Raw genomic sequence first — 19,219 nt, 5'->3', positions numbered from 1 at the left:
TTTTTTCTAAACAAACCACTTAATAATTACACACACTCGGAGGGCAAGACTCTGTTTCACAATTCCCGAGATGTCGTGCGAGTTCCCGTTGTTCTTAAGCCAATGTTTTGTGTTATGTCCATGGATCTGCTCACGTATGAAAAAAGGCTAATCACGCCGCCATTTGAATGCTCCCACTCAATACTGAGTCACACAAAGCATCCATTTCCATCGGCTAATTCAAGCCAGTAAACAAAATATTTCCAATCAAATATGGTCAATGTGGTATCAGACTTCATATATATTCTGTTATTTGAACGTTTTCTTGTAAATAAACCGTTGTTTTCAATTATAAACAATAACAGGAGTGGTTGATCGACATTCGGCCATGCAATTTAACACGATCCTGCAGAGGATTCGATTGTTTTAGACATCATATTTGCCCGGTAACGAGCCGCTGACCTCAAAACTGTGACAACATAATTGCCCCTTGTCTAGACTCAAGGCTTGAAACAACACCAGCATGTTTTTTCATAGTTTGGTGAATTGTCCATGTTTAGGTTTTGGAGGTACATTTACACTAAAATAAAATCGAACTGGAAGAAGTATCAAAACCTCCCGAAAAGCACCTTCAAAAAGTTAGATATCAAATATAATCGATAATGAAATCAATTAAATACTGTTATTCGATTTCCCCCTACATATTATTTATTTCTGTTTTTGCCTTTTGGTTATATATACAAATATATTTGTGTGTTTTTTTTAATTATAGTAATAATTCATGTCCAATTGGTAGATTAGCTATTCTTTTTTTTTCTAACGGTAAAGAGCCCGTGCTTCACCTACGCCTTCTTATTATTCCTGCTATTCATTGTTGGAAGAAAAAAATTAAAGAAATCCCCAAATAACAATCTTCTAACATAATTTAGAATTTTTTTTGCCACGTTCATAACTTTTTATTCAGGAAACATTTCCGCACTTTCCAATATACAAGTTTACTTATTGCCAATGGATTTTACGTGAAAGTTTATTCGCTTACGAAGAAGTACTCAAAATAATAAATGACGCACGTTAAATGTAAATTATCTCTAGCTGTCTGGTTAATAACCAATTGAATTGTTAAAAACTCTTAACGTGGGATTTGATAAAAAGCTGACGAAAATTGATTAGCAGTAAAATTTATTATATACTTTGTTTTTGAACTTTACAAATAAATCTTTAAGAAAAATTTTCACATTAGCATTTTCCAACGCACCTCTCGCTTTGCTTTTTATTTCTTTACGTTTTTAAAACGTTATGCTAGAATTAACGTCAACGCGAAGCGCTAATAACCAACTAATTTATTTTCAATATTTTGTAAAGGCCATTAATCACATCTTATCTATAGCTGCTTTTATAAAGTGTTTCGGAAACAGGGTAATTGGTAAACATTAAAGAAATTAAATAAATAAATATTGGGGGATCATTAATCATACCCGTGTATTTTTATCAATTTAACTTATATGTTATCATCCATCTCATTCAAACTCTTATTTCTACATGTGGTTCTATTTTTGTTTCATTTTTTTTATTCAACTTCGCTACGGATCGCTACGGGTATTTTCCTGTTTTTTTTTTTTTTTTTTTTTTTTTTTTTTTTGCTGAGTCATATGCTTACCGTGATCAAATTCCTCGCTGCCCCCTCTTTGTGTTTCCCTCTTTTAATTTTTCAGAATTATATACATTTTATCAGTTGTTAACACGTGTATAAACTTTTCCTTCCTTTCACTTTTTTTATTCTGTGAAGAAAAGACTGTGAACTTTAAGTGCTAAGTCTGTTTTTATTTATAAAATTGTTTTTTTTATCTTTAAAACTTCAAGTAACGAAATGCTGGTAAAAGTTTTATAAGTTTTTCTAAACATGATTTTCCTCATTCATACATGTAATTGAGCTCTGGCTTTGTGCTTACCCTAGAATAATTCCTCATAACAGCGTAACGATAAGCTGGTAAGCGTTTCATTACTCAAAATAGCGTGTTTCATCCAAACATGTTGTCAAGCTCTAAATTTGATAGCAAACACCGCAGTATAATTCGACATAACTGTGATTCCGGGCACGCGAAAAAAGCCGTGACTGATTTAATAACAAAAACATTAAAAATCAAATCGATAGGGCATACCACATCACAGAACAACATTGTTACGGGTTCTTTCTAAGCTTCCTATAAAAGTTTCCCTAGTACCCTGACAACTCCAATTTCCTAAACTGATAATTAAACATTGACGGAAGGATTGGACCTGATATTGTTATGTGCTCATTTTCTCTCTCATTTTTTTAACTCCTCTCTTGGTTGCGACAGACCTTTCGGAAGCATTCTATTCTTTCTACCCTCTCGCATGATTTACTCCCACTCCTACTTTCACTCCCTATTTCAATTAATTGATTCCAGCGCCTCTGATTGGTGGAAAGCCTTGTTAGATCATCTGCCTCGTGTGTTCATTTACATATCTAAAATTTTACGTCATAAATGCGGGTTTTATATATCCCCCTCTCGCTAGATGTGTTAGTTCCATGTATAGACGCTAAATTGGCGAGGAAGACCTTTTACTTGGATGTGAAAACTTCCCAAAAACTGAAAATAGATGCAGCAAAACGAGGTATGCGTAGCCTATTGAATATATTTTAATTCGCAGTCCGCTACTCCCGTGATTATATTATTATACAAATTAGCTATTGATTTTTTCTATTTGCCATTTGTGTAGTACTTATCAACAAATGATAATACTGCCGGACTTAAAGGCCATTTAAAAAAAAAAAGTCGCGGAGTTTCCAAGCCTTTAATTTCTACATTGGTAATATACACCTAACTTCTTTGCCAACAAAACATTAATGAAAATTATAATAGAACATCAATGGGGAAGTATGCCGGAAAGCGTAAATTCGTGCACTTACAGTCAAATTTCAGATCATTTGTGTCTGTCATTTATTTTTACTAGGAAAAAAACACGACTATTACATTAATGATAGCTTGTCATCGTGACGATCGACGATTATCTAGTTTTATTTGCTTTGAAAACACGAGATAAAAAATACCATTGAATATTTTTCATAGTATTTTTGACATGGTCATCGATTTAAGTTTGCATGGTGTTGGTTGGTTTAAGTGTTACTTGGTTGCTAGGTTCTTTATTTGTTGCGAAAGGAAAGGTGTTCGGCTAAAGCTTATCTTTCTGTTTCCATCTCTGCGTTGGGCGTTAGTCGTATCGTTTGGTCAGCTGCTGTTTAGAGCCGTGAAGTTCTCTCAGCTACACCTGCCTAGCACTCGACGACCTCTTTAAATCATTATCTGAGCCTCATCTTTTGTCCTTGATATTTTATTGCAAATTCTCTCAAACCGGTTCCCTTTTTTATAAGATATTAAAAAAAGTACAAGCTGTTTGCTTTATGGAGTGATAAATTGATTATTTGCATTACAATTGGGTAATTTGAGTGGCGGGTATCCCCATATCCACTTTTTCGGAGAGTTCCCTTGGGAAATTTCTCCTTAAATGCGATAGCTAATTTTTAGTAATTAGCGTATTGGAAGCACGTAATCCATGCGGGAGCTGATTTCTTTTGAATGTTATATTGGTTACCGATTCTAATCTTCTAAAATAATATAAAATTTTGCTTTTGAGAAGATAGATTATACCACGAATACATAACTGCACAAGGAACTGTCAAATTAAAGAAAATGGCGGTTGAATTAATCGGGGATTTTTTTTTTTATAGAAGGGTTCTACGTGGAATATAATAGAATTTTGATATATTATTCCACAAGCCCTAGAAGCCATAACGTATTTTCCTCATGAAATAACCAGACCTAAAACCCTCCCTGAAAGCTAGACTCCTTATCAGTGACACATTTTGCTGGCAAATGTTATTTGGAGACACAGGAGTATAACTGAAGCAATTTTCTAGTTTTGCTAAAAATGTTGTTGATCTTTTTTACTTACATACCCGCTCACAGCATGTGCGTTTAAATTTTAAATTGTCACTAGGGTGTATAACATTCTAAACATTACACAGTTTTGTAAAATCTTGAAGTGTATCTATAGTGGCGGGTTAATAAGAGCATCGAAGTTTCCTATCGTGTCTTCCGTGTTATATGTTTCGTTTTATAACATTAAGATATCTTAACCGTTGCACGTACATCGATTGACGTGAGAATAATATCAGATCTTTTCATTCGCGTATCAATCGCACGAACAAAGGTAGGTTAGCTTGAAAGGGGATTTCGTATTTATCTATTTCCCTCGATAAATTACCTTGATAAGTTTACCCTTCTTGGGCCCTTGGAAGGAGATTGGTGGGCATTTTTCGTTGTGCATTTTGATCAGTATCACCTAATGATGAACGTTTGAAAATTATATCCAAGATTTAATGGAAAAAAAAGGAAACATGTGTTGTCAAAATGATTAGTCAAGTACTTGCAACAATTGTAAACACCCTCTTTTGTAGGAACAGTAGAGGAAATGGCAACCATATATTTCTATTTGCCAAAGCCTTTCAAAACTTTCTCATTAGTAAATGATGTATATTTTTAAGCAGAGTTCGTTTCTGTGTTTACTTGCGCGGCGGAACTGGTGCATTAGACGTTAACGAGAAAATGGAATACCTGCCCTCAAGAACAATATTAAAAGCTTATAGGATGCACTTGTATCTCATTATGTTGTCGGATAGAATAACCGCAAAATGCAATGCTAACCTTAACCTAAATCTTTCTATTGCGTACTTGGACATCGATTTGTAACGCAGATATCGTCGAGGCTTTTCGGCCAGGTTTTTGCTTTAAGCTCCTGAGCCTTACCCCTGAAAATTCAACCTTAAGTATTTAACACCGTCCTTACGCTTGCACGTAGAAATGAACCCAGACTTACCCCTAAACATAAACCCAATACTAATATCCTTAAGCATTCAACACAGTCATTACCCTTCTACTTAGAAATGAATCCCGTCTTACCTTTAGACATAAACCCACGAGTCCTTATCCTTAAGCATTCAATACAGTCCTTACCCTTTAGAAATGAACCCAGTCTTACCCCTAAACATAAACCCAATCCTTATCCTTAAGTATTTAACACAGTCCTTACCCTTACACTTAGAAATGAACCCAGTCTTACCCCTAGACATAAACCCAATCCTTATCCTTAAGTATTTAACACAGTCCTTACCCTTACACTTAGAAATGAACCCAGTCTTACCCCTAAACATAAACCCAATCCTTATCCTTAAGTATTTAACACAGTCCTTACCCTTACACTTAGAAATGAACCCAGTCTTACCCCTAGACATAAACCCAATCCTTATCCTTAAGCATTCAATACATTCCTTACCCTTACACTTAGAAATGAACCCCGTCTTACCCCTAGACATAAACCCAATCCTTTTCTTTGAGTATTCAATACAGTCCTTACCCTTACACTTAGAAATGAACCCCGTCTTACCCCTAGACATAAACCCAATCCTTATCTTTGAGTATTCAATACAGTCCTTACCCTTACACTTAGAAATGAACCCCGTCTTACCCCTAGACATAAACCCAATCCTTATCCTTAAGCATTTAATACATTCCTTACCCTTACACTTAGAAATGAACCCCGTCTTACCCCTAGACATAAACCCAATCCTTATCTTTGAGTATTCAATACAGTCCTTACCCTTACACTTAGAAATGAACCCCGTCTTACCCCTAGACATAAACCCAATCCTCATCCTTGAGCATTCAACAGAGTACTTGCACTTAGAAATAAACCCAGTCTTACCTCTAGACATAAACCCAATCCTTATCCTTGAGCATTCAACAGAGTCTTTGCACTTAGAAATGAACCCAGTCTTACCCCTAGACATAAATCCAATCCTTATCCTTGAGCATTCAACAGAGTCCTTGCACTTAGAAATGAACCCAGTCTTACTCCTAGACATAAACCCAATCCTTATCCTTGAGCATCCAACAGACCCAAACCCTAACCTTGCACTTTGAATTACTACCCTTGCATTTAGTAACGAACCCAGCCCTTACCTTTCAACACAGTCCCTACCCTTACACGTAGAAGTCTAGGTATTTTGAGTAAGTACGCAGTTGCTTTGTCTCCTATTGTCTTTGCTTTACAAAGGAGTCAAAGGAGTTCTTTTTTCTCTATTCTTCTCGTTCTTTGTGTCGAGGTGCATATATTGTTGATTTGCCCAAAATCAAATTGCAGCTTGGAAGAGCTGCTTACTGACCCGGTATTTGGGTATTTTAGAGTCGTGTATTTTTTTTTTTTTTTTGGGGGGGGGGGGTTGTTTTGACATCATGGGCTCTGTCAGACCCTTTAAGTGATTACTCAAATAAATAATTTTGTTATCATATAGAAAAAAATATAATTGAACTTGAGAAAACCAGAACGATTAAGGATGATCACATACTGAGTGTTGAGACTGGACTGACGTAGCTAATCTCCTGCCTACCATTAACTCCCCTTACCCGAACAAACACCATCAAAAGGATTTGCTGGCTGTCTGAGTGAGTATTTTTCTTTCTTCTTTTCTTTATCCAAGCAGCATTTGTTGATTGTGTTTGCACTTTTTGTTTAGAGGCCAAAGCTTTTTGAAAGGCTTCGATATTATTATGCAATATTAAGTGCAGTGTGTATGATTTTTACAGGAGTTAGCGAGTTCAGGTACAATAGTCTGTTAACCTAGGTTAATCCGTACGTGCGTAGTCCCCTCATCCCCCGTTAGTAGCAAGGAGATTTTGGTCACTCTTACATTTAGAAACTGTAACAAGTAAATTCGAATTTGTCAAATTTGAGTGTTTGATGTATCATGTGTTTTTTCAAGATCACGACTATTTGGGTATTTTGTATCGAAAATTGAAAACATACATCGGCCTTTTTTTGAATAAAACTTCGAAATAATAATATACGGTTTTAAGCCTTGTTCAACAAGAGCAATAAATAAGTTTGTTGCTCAAATTTGCTGATAAAATAACCATATTTTCGAACCTTGTAATCTTTTTGTTGCATATCATAATTACTCGCAAATGATGATTTCTGTGTGTGTGTGTGTGTTTTGTATAATCAAAAGCATTGTTGTTTTTTTTCTCGATTGTTACGTGAGTTTCTCGAACCTTTACTGACTAAATGATCATAAGCTCACAATAAACGACATTCCTGTTTCCTTCATTAGATAAACATTTTAAGGGCTTTTCCCCAAAATTACGTATTCACTTTAAGAACACGAATGAACAAACAATTCACAGCGTTGTGCCGAGTTCCCCGCGTAGCTTTTTTTAGTATGACGGCAATGCGTGGTAAAGCTTTTGGAAATCATCACGCGAGCCCCAAGGCCCTATTGCACAAAATTATACAAGAGAAGGAGGCGCTCTTAAGCATTCCGATTACGTAAAAACTCAAGTTTTTGAAACATGTGAATCATAGATAAGTAGATTGAAGCACCTTACACGACCCTCGCCTCAGGCTCCTACGGTCGTTCATGCAGGCTAGGCGAGGCTATTCTAGAACCGTACTACTTTTCACTGCAACAACAATAACAATGACAATAAAACTATAACAACAATAGCAATATTAGTAATAGGAATAGGAATAATAGTTTATAACGACACTCTCAGAGACAAAAGTCTGAATTACAGTGTAGTGTCATGTACAACATTACACAACATTACTGAAATCGCACACTAACAAACGTATTGAACCTGTCAATTTCTCTTGAAACATATCGATACGCGATATCTTCGCCACGAAGTTCAAATAGTTACTGGGATACCTGTGGTAGCCCAGTCATAAAATGCAACTGTTTTTTTTTCTGTCGTCTCGCGATTTGCACAATGCAATTCCCAAGAACCCTTGCGCCACAGGCGATACTTCTTATTTAGAAGACCTTAGTAAAGCCTTTTTCTTACACGAAGTATCCAGCCTACTGTCCTACGTCATCGCAACGCTTAGTTTCCAAAAACTTTTGCATAATTTAAAACTGTGTCATGGCCGCCATCTTGAATTTTAGATTCCAGCTCTCAGATCCATGTTATTTGTGCAGTTGAAGGCCCGATTTGCGGTTTAATAACTGCATATTTAACCATAGCCTCAATTTCTACCAAGTTATTTTGGAAAATCCTCTCAGCTTGGATTGATTTCGCTGCATTTACTCGTGTTTACACTTGCGACCCGAGTGCGAGAAACGCGGCTCAAGATAAGAATTAGTAAGTTAAGTGCTGACTGCTTTAGACTCGTACTGCTTTACTTCAAGACGTAATTAAATGTGCTCTGGACACTCATGAATGGACTCGAGGTATTTACCTTGATTGCTTAATCTATTTTAAAGTGGAAGTAGTTTGAAACAATTGATGGAGATCGTCTGCTACTAATCGCTTTGTCGATGAATCTATTTTACATTGGACACTTGACCGGCTACCCTAAGATGAATTTTATTTTCTTACTATAAAATATCTTGATCTCTCTCATTGAATGTCATTATTTTAACCATATCGATTTTAATAAAGTACAGCATAGGTGTTGTAAGTCATGTAAGTGTAAAATATGTACTTAAATCTATGAAAATTATTTTGGTACTTTGGTGCTTCCTTTAGATAAGCTCAAGTTTTATTATTTCCCTGAAATACCTTTATCTCCATTGAATGTCATTTTATTTTTATGGAACATTTTCAATAAAATCTAGAGATTTGTAATATTTTTGTAGTGCTGTTGATGTTGAAAATATGTTTATGCTCTATAAATTTCAATCAAGTCTGCATATTCTATAGCCCTCTCATTTGACTTCAAAATAAATAAATGTTGTTGTTTACTTGTACCCCTAAGTGATAGCACATTGAGGGCAGTGAACCAAAGAAATGTTTAAGAAATAACAATTTTAAAACACATTCTCAGCTTTCCCTAATCTTATTTCGGTGCTAACTCTGATGTGGGGATAGTATTTGAAGATAAGACAATCAGCCCTGTCTACTTTCATGGAGCACACCTCGAGTCCACCCCACACCTGAAGAGGTGCTGTGATATGGCATTTACAATAAATAACATAATTATATATATATATATATATATATATATATATATATATATATATATATTGTTTTATTATATCAAAAGTAGGCAGTAAAATCTTTCATGCCATATATGTCACACAAACAAGTTGCAGATCTCAGGTATCCCAGTCAACCCTGCGCGTAGGGTCTAGTTTCTTGTTGTTGTTGATTTAGTGCGTAAGTGCGCATGTATCTATCGTCTGCTTTCTTGTGACGCCTTATGCTTTTCGGCGCTCTTTTATTGGTTGGCGGTCGTAACTGCGAAATGGCCACTCGACAACGAAAATCACAGGGTGCACGAGTGACTGAAAACGAATGTGAAATGAGCCCTCTTAAACAAAATCGAACAAATGTTGCAAACTTTATTCATATCTTTCACAGCTTGAACCACTTTTTTTGTTTAAGACTGGCGGCAAGAATTCTTGATCTTTCAATAAAGCAATAAGACCAACGTGAAGCTAGGACGCCAAAACAGTTGGACCTCTTATAATAAACGGGTGACGTCACGGTGACGTCAAAGTGTCATAAACAACGCTAGGCCGTATAATTTCCAAGAACTATATCCGTTGTGATTGGTACGAATAGACGCCAGAGCACAGAACGAGGTTTTTACAGCGGTTACAACAAACAGCTCCGTAAAACGCCCTCTGCCTCCAATCATTCAAAAAATCCTTTAAGCGTTTTCAGTAGCCAGCACTGAAATGGTTTTTTAATCACAACATCGCTGACCAAGCAAAAAGCACTTAGTTCATTACGTTAGTTTCATTGATAGAAGCGAGAAAGCGGTTAAGCTGTTGGAAATTGTTGACGAGAGTTCGTAGAACATTGGAAACCGCAGTATTAAAAAAAAATAGTTAAAGAATGTCGATCACCTACTCCTTTGTTATTGTTTATCATTTGAAATGCAGCGGTTTATTTGCAAGTAAACTAAATGACTAATAAGTAAACAAAATAACAATCTACGAATGTAGTCTCATATGTATATGTATATTTTATATGACGATATTTGATTGAAAATATCTTGGCTAACTTGAATTAGCCGATGGAAATCGATTCCTGTGACTCGCCATTGAGCAGGAGCATAAAATGGCGGCTTGATTCGCCATCTTTAAGTCCCTCCATTCGTTTTATGATGAAAGATGATTTACGACAAGTCACTGTGTCGTATATCATGGGTATCAAGTAAACAACAAATAAGCGTAAATCAAAACACACCCAGGTTTCAAAAGCTGTATAACTCTTGCTCATGTTCTTGTGAATATTCACATGGCTTTCAAATGCAAGTTTTTAGCCATTTATACAGTACCCATAAAGCACTGCGAGCTACGATACATTGATTTTCGAGTGCAACGTTATTTTCAAAATAGGTGTAAACACCAATTCAATCAAAAGTCGGGCGATAATAATGTGCTTTTTTATTTTGCTTCTTGATTTAAATAATCAAGAAAAGGGAGCAGTTTAAAAATAAATTGAAACAGTAATTGTATCGATACAAAATTTGGTATATATTTATTATTCGTTATTTATAACTTTTTCTATGCAGTCATAAGCCGACCGATGATTTTATTTGTTGTCTTTGTAGCTCCTTAAGATGGGATAAATGAGAGCACATTTACGGTTTTATTTTTTTAGTAAAAAATGTCTGAAACGAATGTTATACGATTTTTGTTTCTATTCATCATTCGTTATAACCTTATGTTGCATTATACACCGACGCAGTCACAAGCCCGCCGATAACCTTGTTTATGTAGAATCCCTTTTGTCGGCAAAATACTTTATACAATGCCGGTCAACTGACTAAAGCCGCCATTAGAATAGTTTTTAACAGCTAATGCAGGAGATCGATGAGACGACTTTGTAACGAAAACAGAAACATATTATCCATTAGTGTACAAAGCGGATCTTACGGCAAAAATGAGCACTAGAAGCATTGTCAAAATGCATAAAATGCAAACAAACCAGGGAAGTTCTATAAGGTGAGACCGCTCTTGCATAGTACGGGTATCGAGGGTTGCATGCAAAGTTGCACACTACGAAAAGTTGGAGCCGAGATAGCAGATGATTTAACCTAACGAAATAAGATAATCCTTTATTGAAATTCTACCTTTAATTGATTGATTAAATTTACCAAAGGTAAGTGTGCTTATTTCGTATTTAATTTAAGATTTTATTGGAAGATATCGAAAACCTCACAATGTCTGTTGTATAATAATATTTCCAAATTAAAAATCGACCTTACACGAAAAGCTACATTGTTAGAAACAATTCCCAAGGCAAAAGTTATTTGAGCTATATGATTTTGCTGTTGAGAGTCATTTTGCCAACATCAATTTTTCCCTCTACCATTTATTTTGATAATTTGAAATTGCCCCAAAAGGCAAGAGTTGTTCAGCAATTTCTTTTAAATTAGGTTTATTTGTTGTTCAGACATATTGCTTAACATTAAAACTATGCGCCCAAATGTTCCCCTTCCCAGAAAACCTTTGTAACCGCCTCTGCGTTGTGCATTTTGTCGTCAACAACACTTTTCCGCAACCAATTATTTTCAAGATTGTCCACTAGCCCCGAAACCTTAGCACATTTTTAAACTAGGTTTTATTGTTAAGAGTCATCACATTTTTTTTCTTTTATCAATAATTAGGAAATTCGCAACAGCCCCTAAGGCGAACTCTGTTTGAGCACATTTATAGGTCTTGTTATTGAGCGCCCTGGTGTCCACTCTGTTTCCTTCTTTCGTTATTTGCCTCATTAATCGTCGTAAAAAATGGATCAAATAGTATGGTTTTCCCACACGTTTCTTCCATTCATGATCATTAAAATGCTTTTTCCACAAGAGATGAGAATCAGTGGTGTCGTCATTAAAGAATGGCTAAGACTGCAATGTTCGATATCAGATGTAGGTAAGTAAAGTATCAAAGTCATAGCTTTCCGCTTATTTTCCTCCTAGTTTTCCCTTCCTTTCCCTGCTTCCTTCTACCCCCCCCCCCCCCCAAAGCCTCTTACTCTGATTCATCTAGCACCCCCACCCCCTAGATTTTATATCTACTACCCCCCCTAGTTTTTGATTCACTCATCTCTCCCAGCCCCCGAGAATTTTGAATAAAGGTAGAGTAAAAAAGAATTCCAGAAGAACCCCTAAATGCAGACTCCACCCCCCCCCCCCCCCCAAGTTTTAGATTCACTCTATCAAACATATTCCCCACGGATAGTGTCCTTCGTATGTATTGCCTTATATGGGCATAGATGCCCATATTTAGAAGAGCTAAAGTTTTCCCGCTCCCTGATCTCCAGAGAACATGGTGAAAAATACTGAATCCTGTCAATTTGAGACTCGCGGCAAAAATTATCAAGCAAAACTTGCTCGCTTGGTCAAATCTTTTCCTTACTAATCCTATAAAGTCCTTAGACCCAGGCCTCCAAGAGATTGACCGAGCGGATTTGGAGGTCACCCAAATATTGATATATCTCTCCCAGCCCCCGAGTTTTTTTTGTAAAGGTAGAGAAAAAAATAACTGAAGAAGGCCCCTAAATTCATACTCCACCAGCCTTTCCCACTCCCTTAGATTCCAGACCCCCCCTTCCCTAGATCCCCACCCCCTACATTTTATTCAGTCGCCCCCACCCCTCCCCCCCGTCTCCAGGCTAAATTTCACAATAACGTAAAAAGAAAGAATATTAGATCCCTTAATTTTTACCTTAAATTAGCCTCTCCATTCACTAGATCCCCCCCCCAATTTAGATTCACACTCCCCCTTTAGATTAAGATTCAGATTTAGACTCACCTTTGCAATCCACTTGATTTTAGATTACAGTTTACGTAACAAAACGCATACTTGCACATTTTTCTGTATTCACAATTCTAAGGCAGTACTCGAATGCTTTTAGCAATATTCAAGTGATCGAATTTCCTATTTTACCTAATTACAAATTATTTTTTTTTCCTTTTGATTTTCCTGAAGTTTATCGTGAAAACAAGTAGAACCATTTGATGAATCTGCTAAAAAGATCAGTTTTCATTTGAAATCTTTATTAATAAGGAAGTTTGCTAAGCCACCCACCCCCTTGCGCCTATGTTTTTAATATACAAACGCATAGAAGACAGAATGACTGCAAACGTCTTTATCACCACCCCCGCAAAGACTCTCATTCAAAACCTTTTACAAGAAATTAAAGGCAGAAAATTATTTATTTTTCCGTATTTGCACTTATAGTCTCTGGACCTAAAGTGCATTTTGAGCAATTAAACAACGCTTTTATTAAACAAGGCTGGACTTTGCCGCTGTAAGTTTGGATGCAGGTGGTAAGGTTGATCGTGTGCTGATGGTATTAATAGGAGGACATCTGCTTTCTTGACGTAAACATACTCGTATTCTTTAAAAACGGCATTGCGAATCCAAGAGCCACGAATTGGCATACACAACGTAAGGGTGACCACCATAAAATAGGTAAAACAGTTATTCCGTGTCTTAGTTTAAGGTTTTTAGTCTATTTTAGTTTAACTCTCGTTTAAGGTTTATTGATGCTGTCATCTATAGAGTTTATTGTATTGGTGAGTGAAATGTGAAAAAAAGGTTTCGAATTATTTTTCTATTACTTTTTGAATAACTGTTTACATAGTATTTTTTTACCTTCTTTACCCTTCCAGCAATCCTTGTGTTTGCGTGGTAGGATACACCGGACCAGGAAGGGTTTTAGGACTGAGCGAATCGAAGGGGGCGAAAACAAAATTGCATAGGTTTTGTTGATCTAATCCATAATTCTCAAACAGTCGCGAAAAGAAAAATTCATAGAAAGCAAATATTTTGTACGGAATGCCAACATCCTTGCTTCGAAGAGTATTGAGGAAAGTGATATCAAATCTATAGTCTAAAAGACAATTTAGGGCTTAAAAGAATGCCTATGACATGATTTTGACGAAATTCTTTCGATGATATTACCTTCTTGGCACCAATTAACTTTAAACCAAATACGTGTTATTGCTCCAACACTATAAATCTATTGCTCGTTCTATTTTCATCGGTCTATTCCGCTCTAATCTATTTTCTATTTATCAAAAACACGTTTCCTCCTGGTTTATTTCTCAAGGCAATTTTTGCAATGTGTCATTTCCTGAAACAACTTTTTTCTAGGATATATCATGAAAGATATTATGTGAATCAATATCGAATAAGTTGTATTTGCCTCGATTTAGGAAGCAATAATCGGTTTTTAGCGGTATTTTGTGCTCTTGGTGACTTTTCCTGCAATGTGGTGCGTTTATTCAACGAATTTGTTTTTTTTTATAGTAACTTTCTTTAATTTTCTTTTAACCATTTTCAAGTATTTCTGTTTATGTTTAGAATTTTTTCACCAAATCATGATTTCATCTAAAGAGTATCCATTCGACGTTTTTGTATTTTGTTATCACCATATTTAACTATTGTAATGTCTTTGTAGTTTGATTTCTCTTTGATTAGAGTGAATATTTTCCTGTTTTTAAAAGTTATGATATACATATGAATTTATGTTTTATTTTTGTTTAATAATGCATTTCAAGTAAACAGTTTCTGGTTTGTAAACAGACTTCTTGAGAAATCTAATTCGATTTCTCTTTTTTTTATTTCCTATAACTCAGGCTAAAGTAGATGATAATATTCCGTCTTGTTATAGTATGGTAATATGACAAATTCGCATGAAATCCTCCTTAGAATGCGCTTTAATCCCTTTAGAGATTCTTACCGGCTTTTTGTTACGCGCGCCGCTCAGTTTTGCAGGAATAAATAGTACTAAGTAATTCAATGGTTTGTCACAGGCTTAAGGAGGTCTTGTAATATTTTTACTTATTTTTTCTAGGGTTGTGTGCGTGTAGACAAATTTCGAAAACTGCAATATTTGATGTGCGCTTAGTGAGGTGAAGTTTCCACACTCTCTTCCATTTATTTATCTTTTTTTTATTCGGATTTATTTTATTTTTCAGGGTTTTTTTTCATCAAAATCTAAATTTACTATGTATGAGTTATTTTCACCTGTTACTTTATCGAACTTTATTTTGCTTCAATTTATTTATATAACCTTTTTATTGAATTCCGACATCGCTTTATTATAATAAATTTTAACCAATTTTAACCAGTTTTCATTGACGCTCCTTCATCTTTTAGTGTCTTGCAGCATCACTTGCGATTCACAAACGTGAGACAATCTTGTGACACTCTACTGCGCTGCGCAAAACTCTACTGCGTGACACTCTACTGCGTTACACTACTGTGCGAAATTCTACTGCGCTGCGCAACACTATTGCGTGACACTACTGCGTGACACTCTACTGTGTGACACTCTATTGCGTGACAATACTGCGTGACAATCTACTGCGTGACACTCTAGTGCGCTGCGCAAAACTCTCCTGTGTGACACTCTACTGTGTGACACTCTGACTACTGCGTTACACTATTATGTGACACTCACTGCGTGATACTACTGGGTAAAATTTACTGCGTGGCATTTTTCTGTGTGAATTAACTGCGTGACTCTCTACTGTGTAGCACTTTATTGATTGACACTTGTCACGTAACTTGTAAACTCACTCTTATCAGTAATGCTGCTGACTTCCTCATGACATCTACTACCTGAATCCTATTGTAAATGATAATGATATTGCATGACTGGTGATTTCGTCACAGGGTAACAGAGTCACGCCCGTCATGTCACTAGGGGCATGTTCCTGAAGAGAGCTCTGAATCCCTTCTTCCTTGTCGCTTTTGTTCTCCTATACCGCCTTTTTTGCTGGTTGTTTTTATTCCCCAATTCCATCTTCCCTGCAGCTTTTACTCCTCGATTTCAATTCCCGATAGCATAAATCTGGTTCCAGATAGCCCAAATCTGGTTCCCGGTAACCCAAATCTAGTTCCCGGTAACCCAAATCTGGTTCCCGGTAACCCAAATCTGGTTCCAGGTAACCCAAATCTGGTTCCCGGTAACCAAATCTGGCTCCCGGTAACCCAAATTTAGATCCCGGTAACCCAAATCTGGTTCCCGGTAACCCAAATCTGGTTCCTGGTAACCCAAATCTGGTTCCCGGTAACCCAAATCTGGTTCCTGGTAACCTGAATCTGGTTCCCGGTAACCCAAATCTGGTTCCTGGTAACCCAAATCTGGTTCCTGGTAACCCAATCTGGTTCCCGGTAACCCAATCTGGTTCCCGGTAACCCAAATCTGGTTCCTGGTAACCCAAATCTGGTTCCTGGTAACCCAAATCTGGTTCCTGGTAACCCAATCTGGTTCCCGGTAACCCAAATCTGGTTCCTGGTAACCCAAATCTGGTTCCTGGTAACCCAATCTGGTTCCCGGTAACCCAAATCTGGTTCCCGGTAACCCAAATCTGGTTCCCGGTAACCCAAATCTGGTTCCCGGTAACCCAAATCTGGTTCCTGGTAACCTGAATCTGGTTCCCGGTAACCCAAATCTGGTTCCTGGTAACCCAAATCTGGTTCCTGGTAACCCAATCTGGTTCCCGGTAACCCAATCTGGTTCCCGGTAACCCAAATCTGGTTCCTGGTAACCCAAATCTGGTTCCTGGTAACCCAATCTGGTTCCCGGTAACCCAATCTGGTTCCCGGTAACCCAAATCTGGTTCCCGGTCTATTTATATCGTTTCAGAGCAAGAAGCTCCTAAAATTAACTGCGCATGTCATTTGCTACCATTTGATAGCATCACTAGCCTTAAGGAGGATGCGTTCTAGATTAATCATTCGAGGATATTATATGTCTGCTAGATCCCACATGGTTACGCGCTAATTCTTCTGTATTACCGTGGATTACCTATGATTAATAACTTCCCCAGATCAAGGGAGGATACAAATCTTCTTTCATTTTTCCTTTGTAGACAAATGTAACCAGTGTCATCAGTAACAAGAAGCCTACGGATGAGCCCGTTCGTTAGAAACAAGGTTTTTATTTCGGTAAGCAATCCAAACGTTGCTTTATACAAAGTATGGTCGTCTTTTGTTCTTTTTTATTCGTACTTTGGTAAGACAATCAACGTGTTTGACCTTTATTTGTGTATTCTTATTTTAATCATTCAATCTAGAACAATCTGACGTTTTGTTTTCTTGTAATTAGTTTTAAGATGTGGTTTAAAAGAAAAAAAGAAAAGATATTAGACAAACGTTGATGAGAATTATTTTCCCAGTGAAAAAACGAGATTTTAAATCATAAAACGCGAGTATACATTTCAAGTGGCCTGTATTTTCTTGTTATTTCATAGCCTTAAACGTCTCGACGTTTTCTTTAATCACTGCTAAAAATATAACACAAAGAAAGCAGCAGGTGTTGCTAGGACAGAATTTACTTCCTCGTTGTGCACTATACTGAAAGTCATAGTATTTAGTTTCCCTTCTATATACCGCCAGTAACTCATATCAACTATTACTCTAAGCTTTTTATCTAAGATGGGATTAAACAAAAATCCTTCTATTTCGTTTTAATCTGCAGGATTGTTTTAAACTCCATCACAGATGTGAGTAGACGCATAATACTAGACCGACCTGGCGCATCCACCAATGAATGACGCCGCTGACATCTGTCAAATACTATTGACGTCGCTAATGATGCTTTTGACCATATTTGGCAATGCCGTGATTTGCCTTGTCATCTACCGAGTACGCAGACTTCATTGTCCAACCGGCTTCCTATTGGCTAATCTCGCCGTGACTGACATTTTAATAGCACTTCTACTGCTTCCCTTCAGAATTCCTGGAATCATCTACCATCGCTGGGTGTTCGGCCGACCTGGTTGTGTTGTGATTGGATTCCTTCAAAACACACTTTGTACGGCATCTGTGCTTACTCTGCTGTCGATAACCGTGGACAGATATTTGGCGATATTATGGTCTCTGCAATACAACGGGTCCGTTACAGGAACAAAAACTGCAATCTGCATAGCGTTACTGTGGGTCTATTCTACAATATCCTCGTGTTTTCCATTCTTCGGCTGGGGAAAATACTCGTTTTTACCCGGACTATGGCTCTGTGAGACAGATCACATTGTTCTACCGAGCTTTACATACTTCAGACTCGCAACAGTGTACTTTTTACCGCTATTCGCCATACTCTTTCTGTACTCGAGAATCATAAAAGTCGCCTGGAGACATTCCCGCCAGATTCGACTCGAAGTTCAGGCTGTCAATCTTCGGGAAGCAAGCGTAGTGACTCCGGTAGATCATGACACTGCGGTCGGAAAGGTTTCGGCTGCGGCTGTATCCGGTCCGGTCTGCCTTCGGAAGCCTCACTCGGCGATGAAGTCGGAAATTAAGACGGCTTTGACACTCGCTGTAGTGGTCGGTGTGTTGTTTTTGTTCTGGACGCCATTGGTGTTTCTCAATTTGCTGTCCTTCTTTCGGGGAGCTCAGGTATCAGTCGTGGCGACGGAAGTGACGTCATATTTGTATTATGCAAATGGTCTCGTAAACCCTTACGTGTATGGGTACTTGAACCGCTTAATAAAACACGAAGTAATAAAATTCTATGACAGGCTCAGTGATTGGATCGCGCGGCTGAAGAAAAAACGGACTAGGATCCAGCCCGCGATTATAGTGGTCAGCGCTACTGAATGAAGCCATGCGCCGACATTGAGTAGCATGGTATTTTGCGCATGGTTTCGTCCGTTCAACCGCTGTTCTCCGTTATTAATTACAAATGGATGGAAAATTTCAAAGCTTTGAAAGCTTCTGCTGTCCTTCTTTTGAATTAAATAGTTCATACTTTACAATTTGTATAGTTGTATTTATGTAATAAATAAACGGAGAATGGACGTTTACTTGTACGAGAACTTTCCGCTTCACTTTGTAAGAATGTGTTCAACAACGCCGTAACAGGCCTCGAAATAGTGAGGGGCAAGTTAAGAGATTTAACAAAACTGGGGGGTAGCCACACCCTTTCTGGTCATTGCCTTATAATTTTAGAACTTCGACTTCCATCGGCTCTTATACAGTTGATTGACAAAAGGTTGTCTTGAACCAGCTTTGCGACTACGCGACAAGCCTGCATGTAAGCATGGTTAAAAAGCACTGAAGCGATTAGCTGCATATATTAGCCAACGCATAACTTCAGTCTCACAGTCTTACCGTATATGCGATGGCTAATATATGCAGCTAGACGCTTCAGTGGTTTTTATCCATGCTTACATGCGGGCTTGTCGCGTAGTCGTG

The 19,219-nt window shown here is 37.3% G+C and overlaps 2 protein-coding genes across 5 annotated transcripts; one reads left to right on the top strand and one right to left on the bottom strand.

Moving 5' to 3' along the window:
- Positions 1-1,810: 1,810 nt before the first annotated feature.
- On the top strand, positions 1,811-18,828 carry LOC5501700 (alpha-1A adrenergic receptor). 4 transcript variants are annotated; one of them, XM_032369987.2, is made up of 4 exons: positions 1,811-2,616; positions 11,873-11,938; positions 16,897-16,972; positions 17,505-18,828. In XM_032369987.2, the coding sequence occupies exon 4, from the start codon at positions 17,573-17,575 to the stop codon at positions 18,623-18,625; it is 1,053 nt and encodes a 350-aa protein (XP_032225878.1). In that variant the 5' UTR covers positions 1,811-2,616; positions 11,873-11,938; positions 16,897-16,972; positions 17,505-17,572; the 3' UTR covers positions 18,626-18,828. The 4 variants fall into 4 exon arrangements, with proteins under 4 accessions (XP_032225878.1, XP_032225879.1, XP_048577750.1 ...); XM_048721793.1 differs by lacking the exon at positions 1,811-2,616 and adding an exon at positions 9,134-11,171; XM_032369988.2 differs by lacking the exon at positions 11,873-11,938.
- LOC125559896 (41 kDa spicule matrix protein-like) lies at positions 15,915-17,391 on the bottom strand. The gene is made up of 2 exons (XM_048722085.1): positions 17,362-17,391; positions 15,915-16,652 (listed from the first exon to the last, which is right to left on the bottom strand). Exons 1-2 carry the CDS (start codon positions 17,389-17,391, stop codon positions 15,915-15,917), a joined length of 768 nt encoding a protein of 255 aa, XP_048578042.1.
- Positions 18,829-19,219: the final 391 nt, after the last annotated feature.

Source organism: Nematostella vectensis, chromosome 14, assembly GCF_932526225.1.
Source record: "Nematostella vectensis chromosome 14, jaNemVect1.1, whole genome shotgun sequence".
In the NCBI taxonomy this organism is placed as follows: domain Eukaryota; kingdom Metazoa; phylum Cnidaria; class Anthozoa; order Actiniaria; family Edwardsiidae; genus Nematostella; species Nematostella vectensis.
The sequence above is the reverse complement of the archived record's forward strand: the minus strand, read 5'-3'. Positions and strand labels throughout refer to the sequence as shown.

What these genes read in the sequence shown, in the direction of transcription:
- LOC125559896 (XM_048722085.1), bottom strand. Translation starts at nt 17,391, where the DNA reads ATGACTTTCAGTATAGTGCACAACGAGGAA. An exon ending in GTATAGTGCACAACGAGGAA is followed by an intron (nt 16,653 to 17,361) that starts GTAAATTCTGTC and finishes CGATATAAATAG; the next exon opens with ACCGGGAACCAGATTTGGGT.
- LOC5501700 (XM_032369988.2), top strand. Translation starts at nt 17,573, where the DNA reads ATGAATGACGCCGCTGACATCTGTCAAATACTATTGACGTCGCTAATG.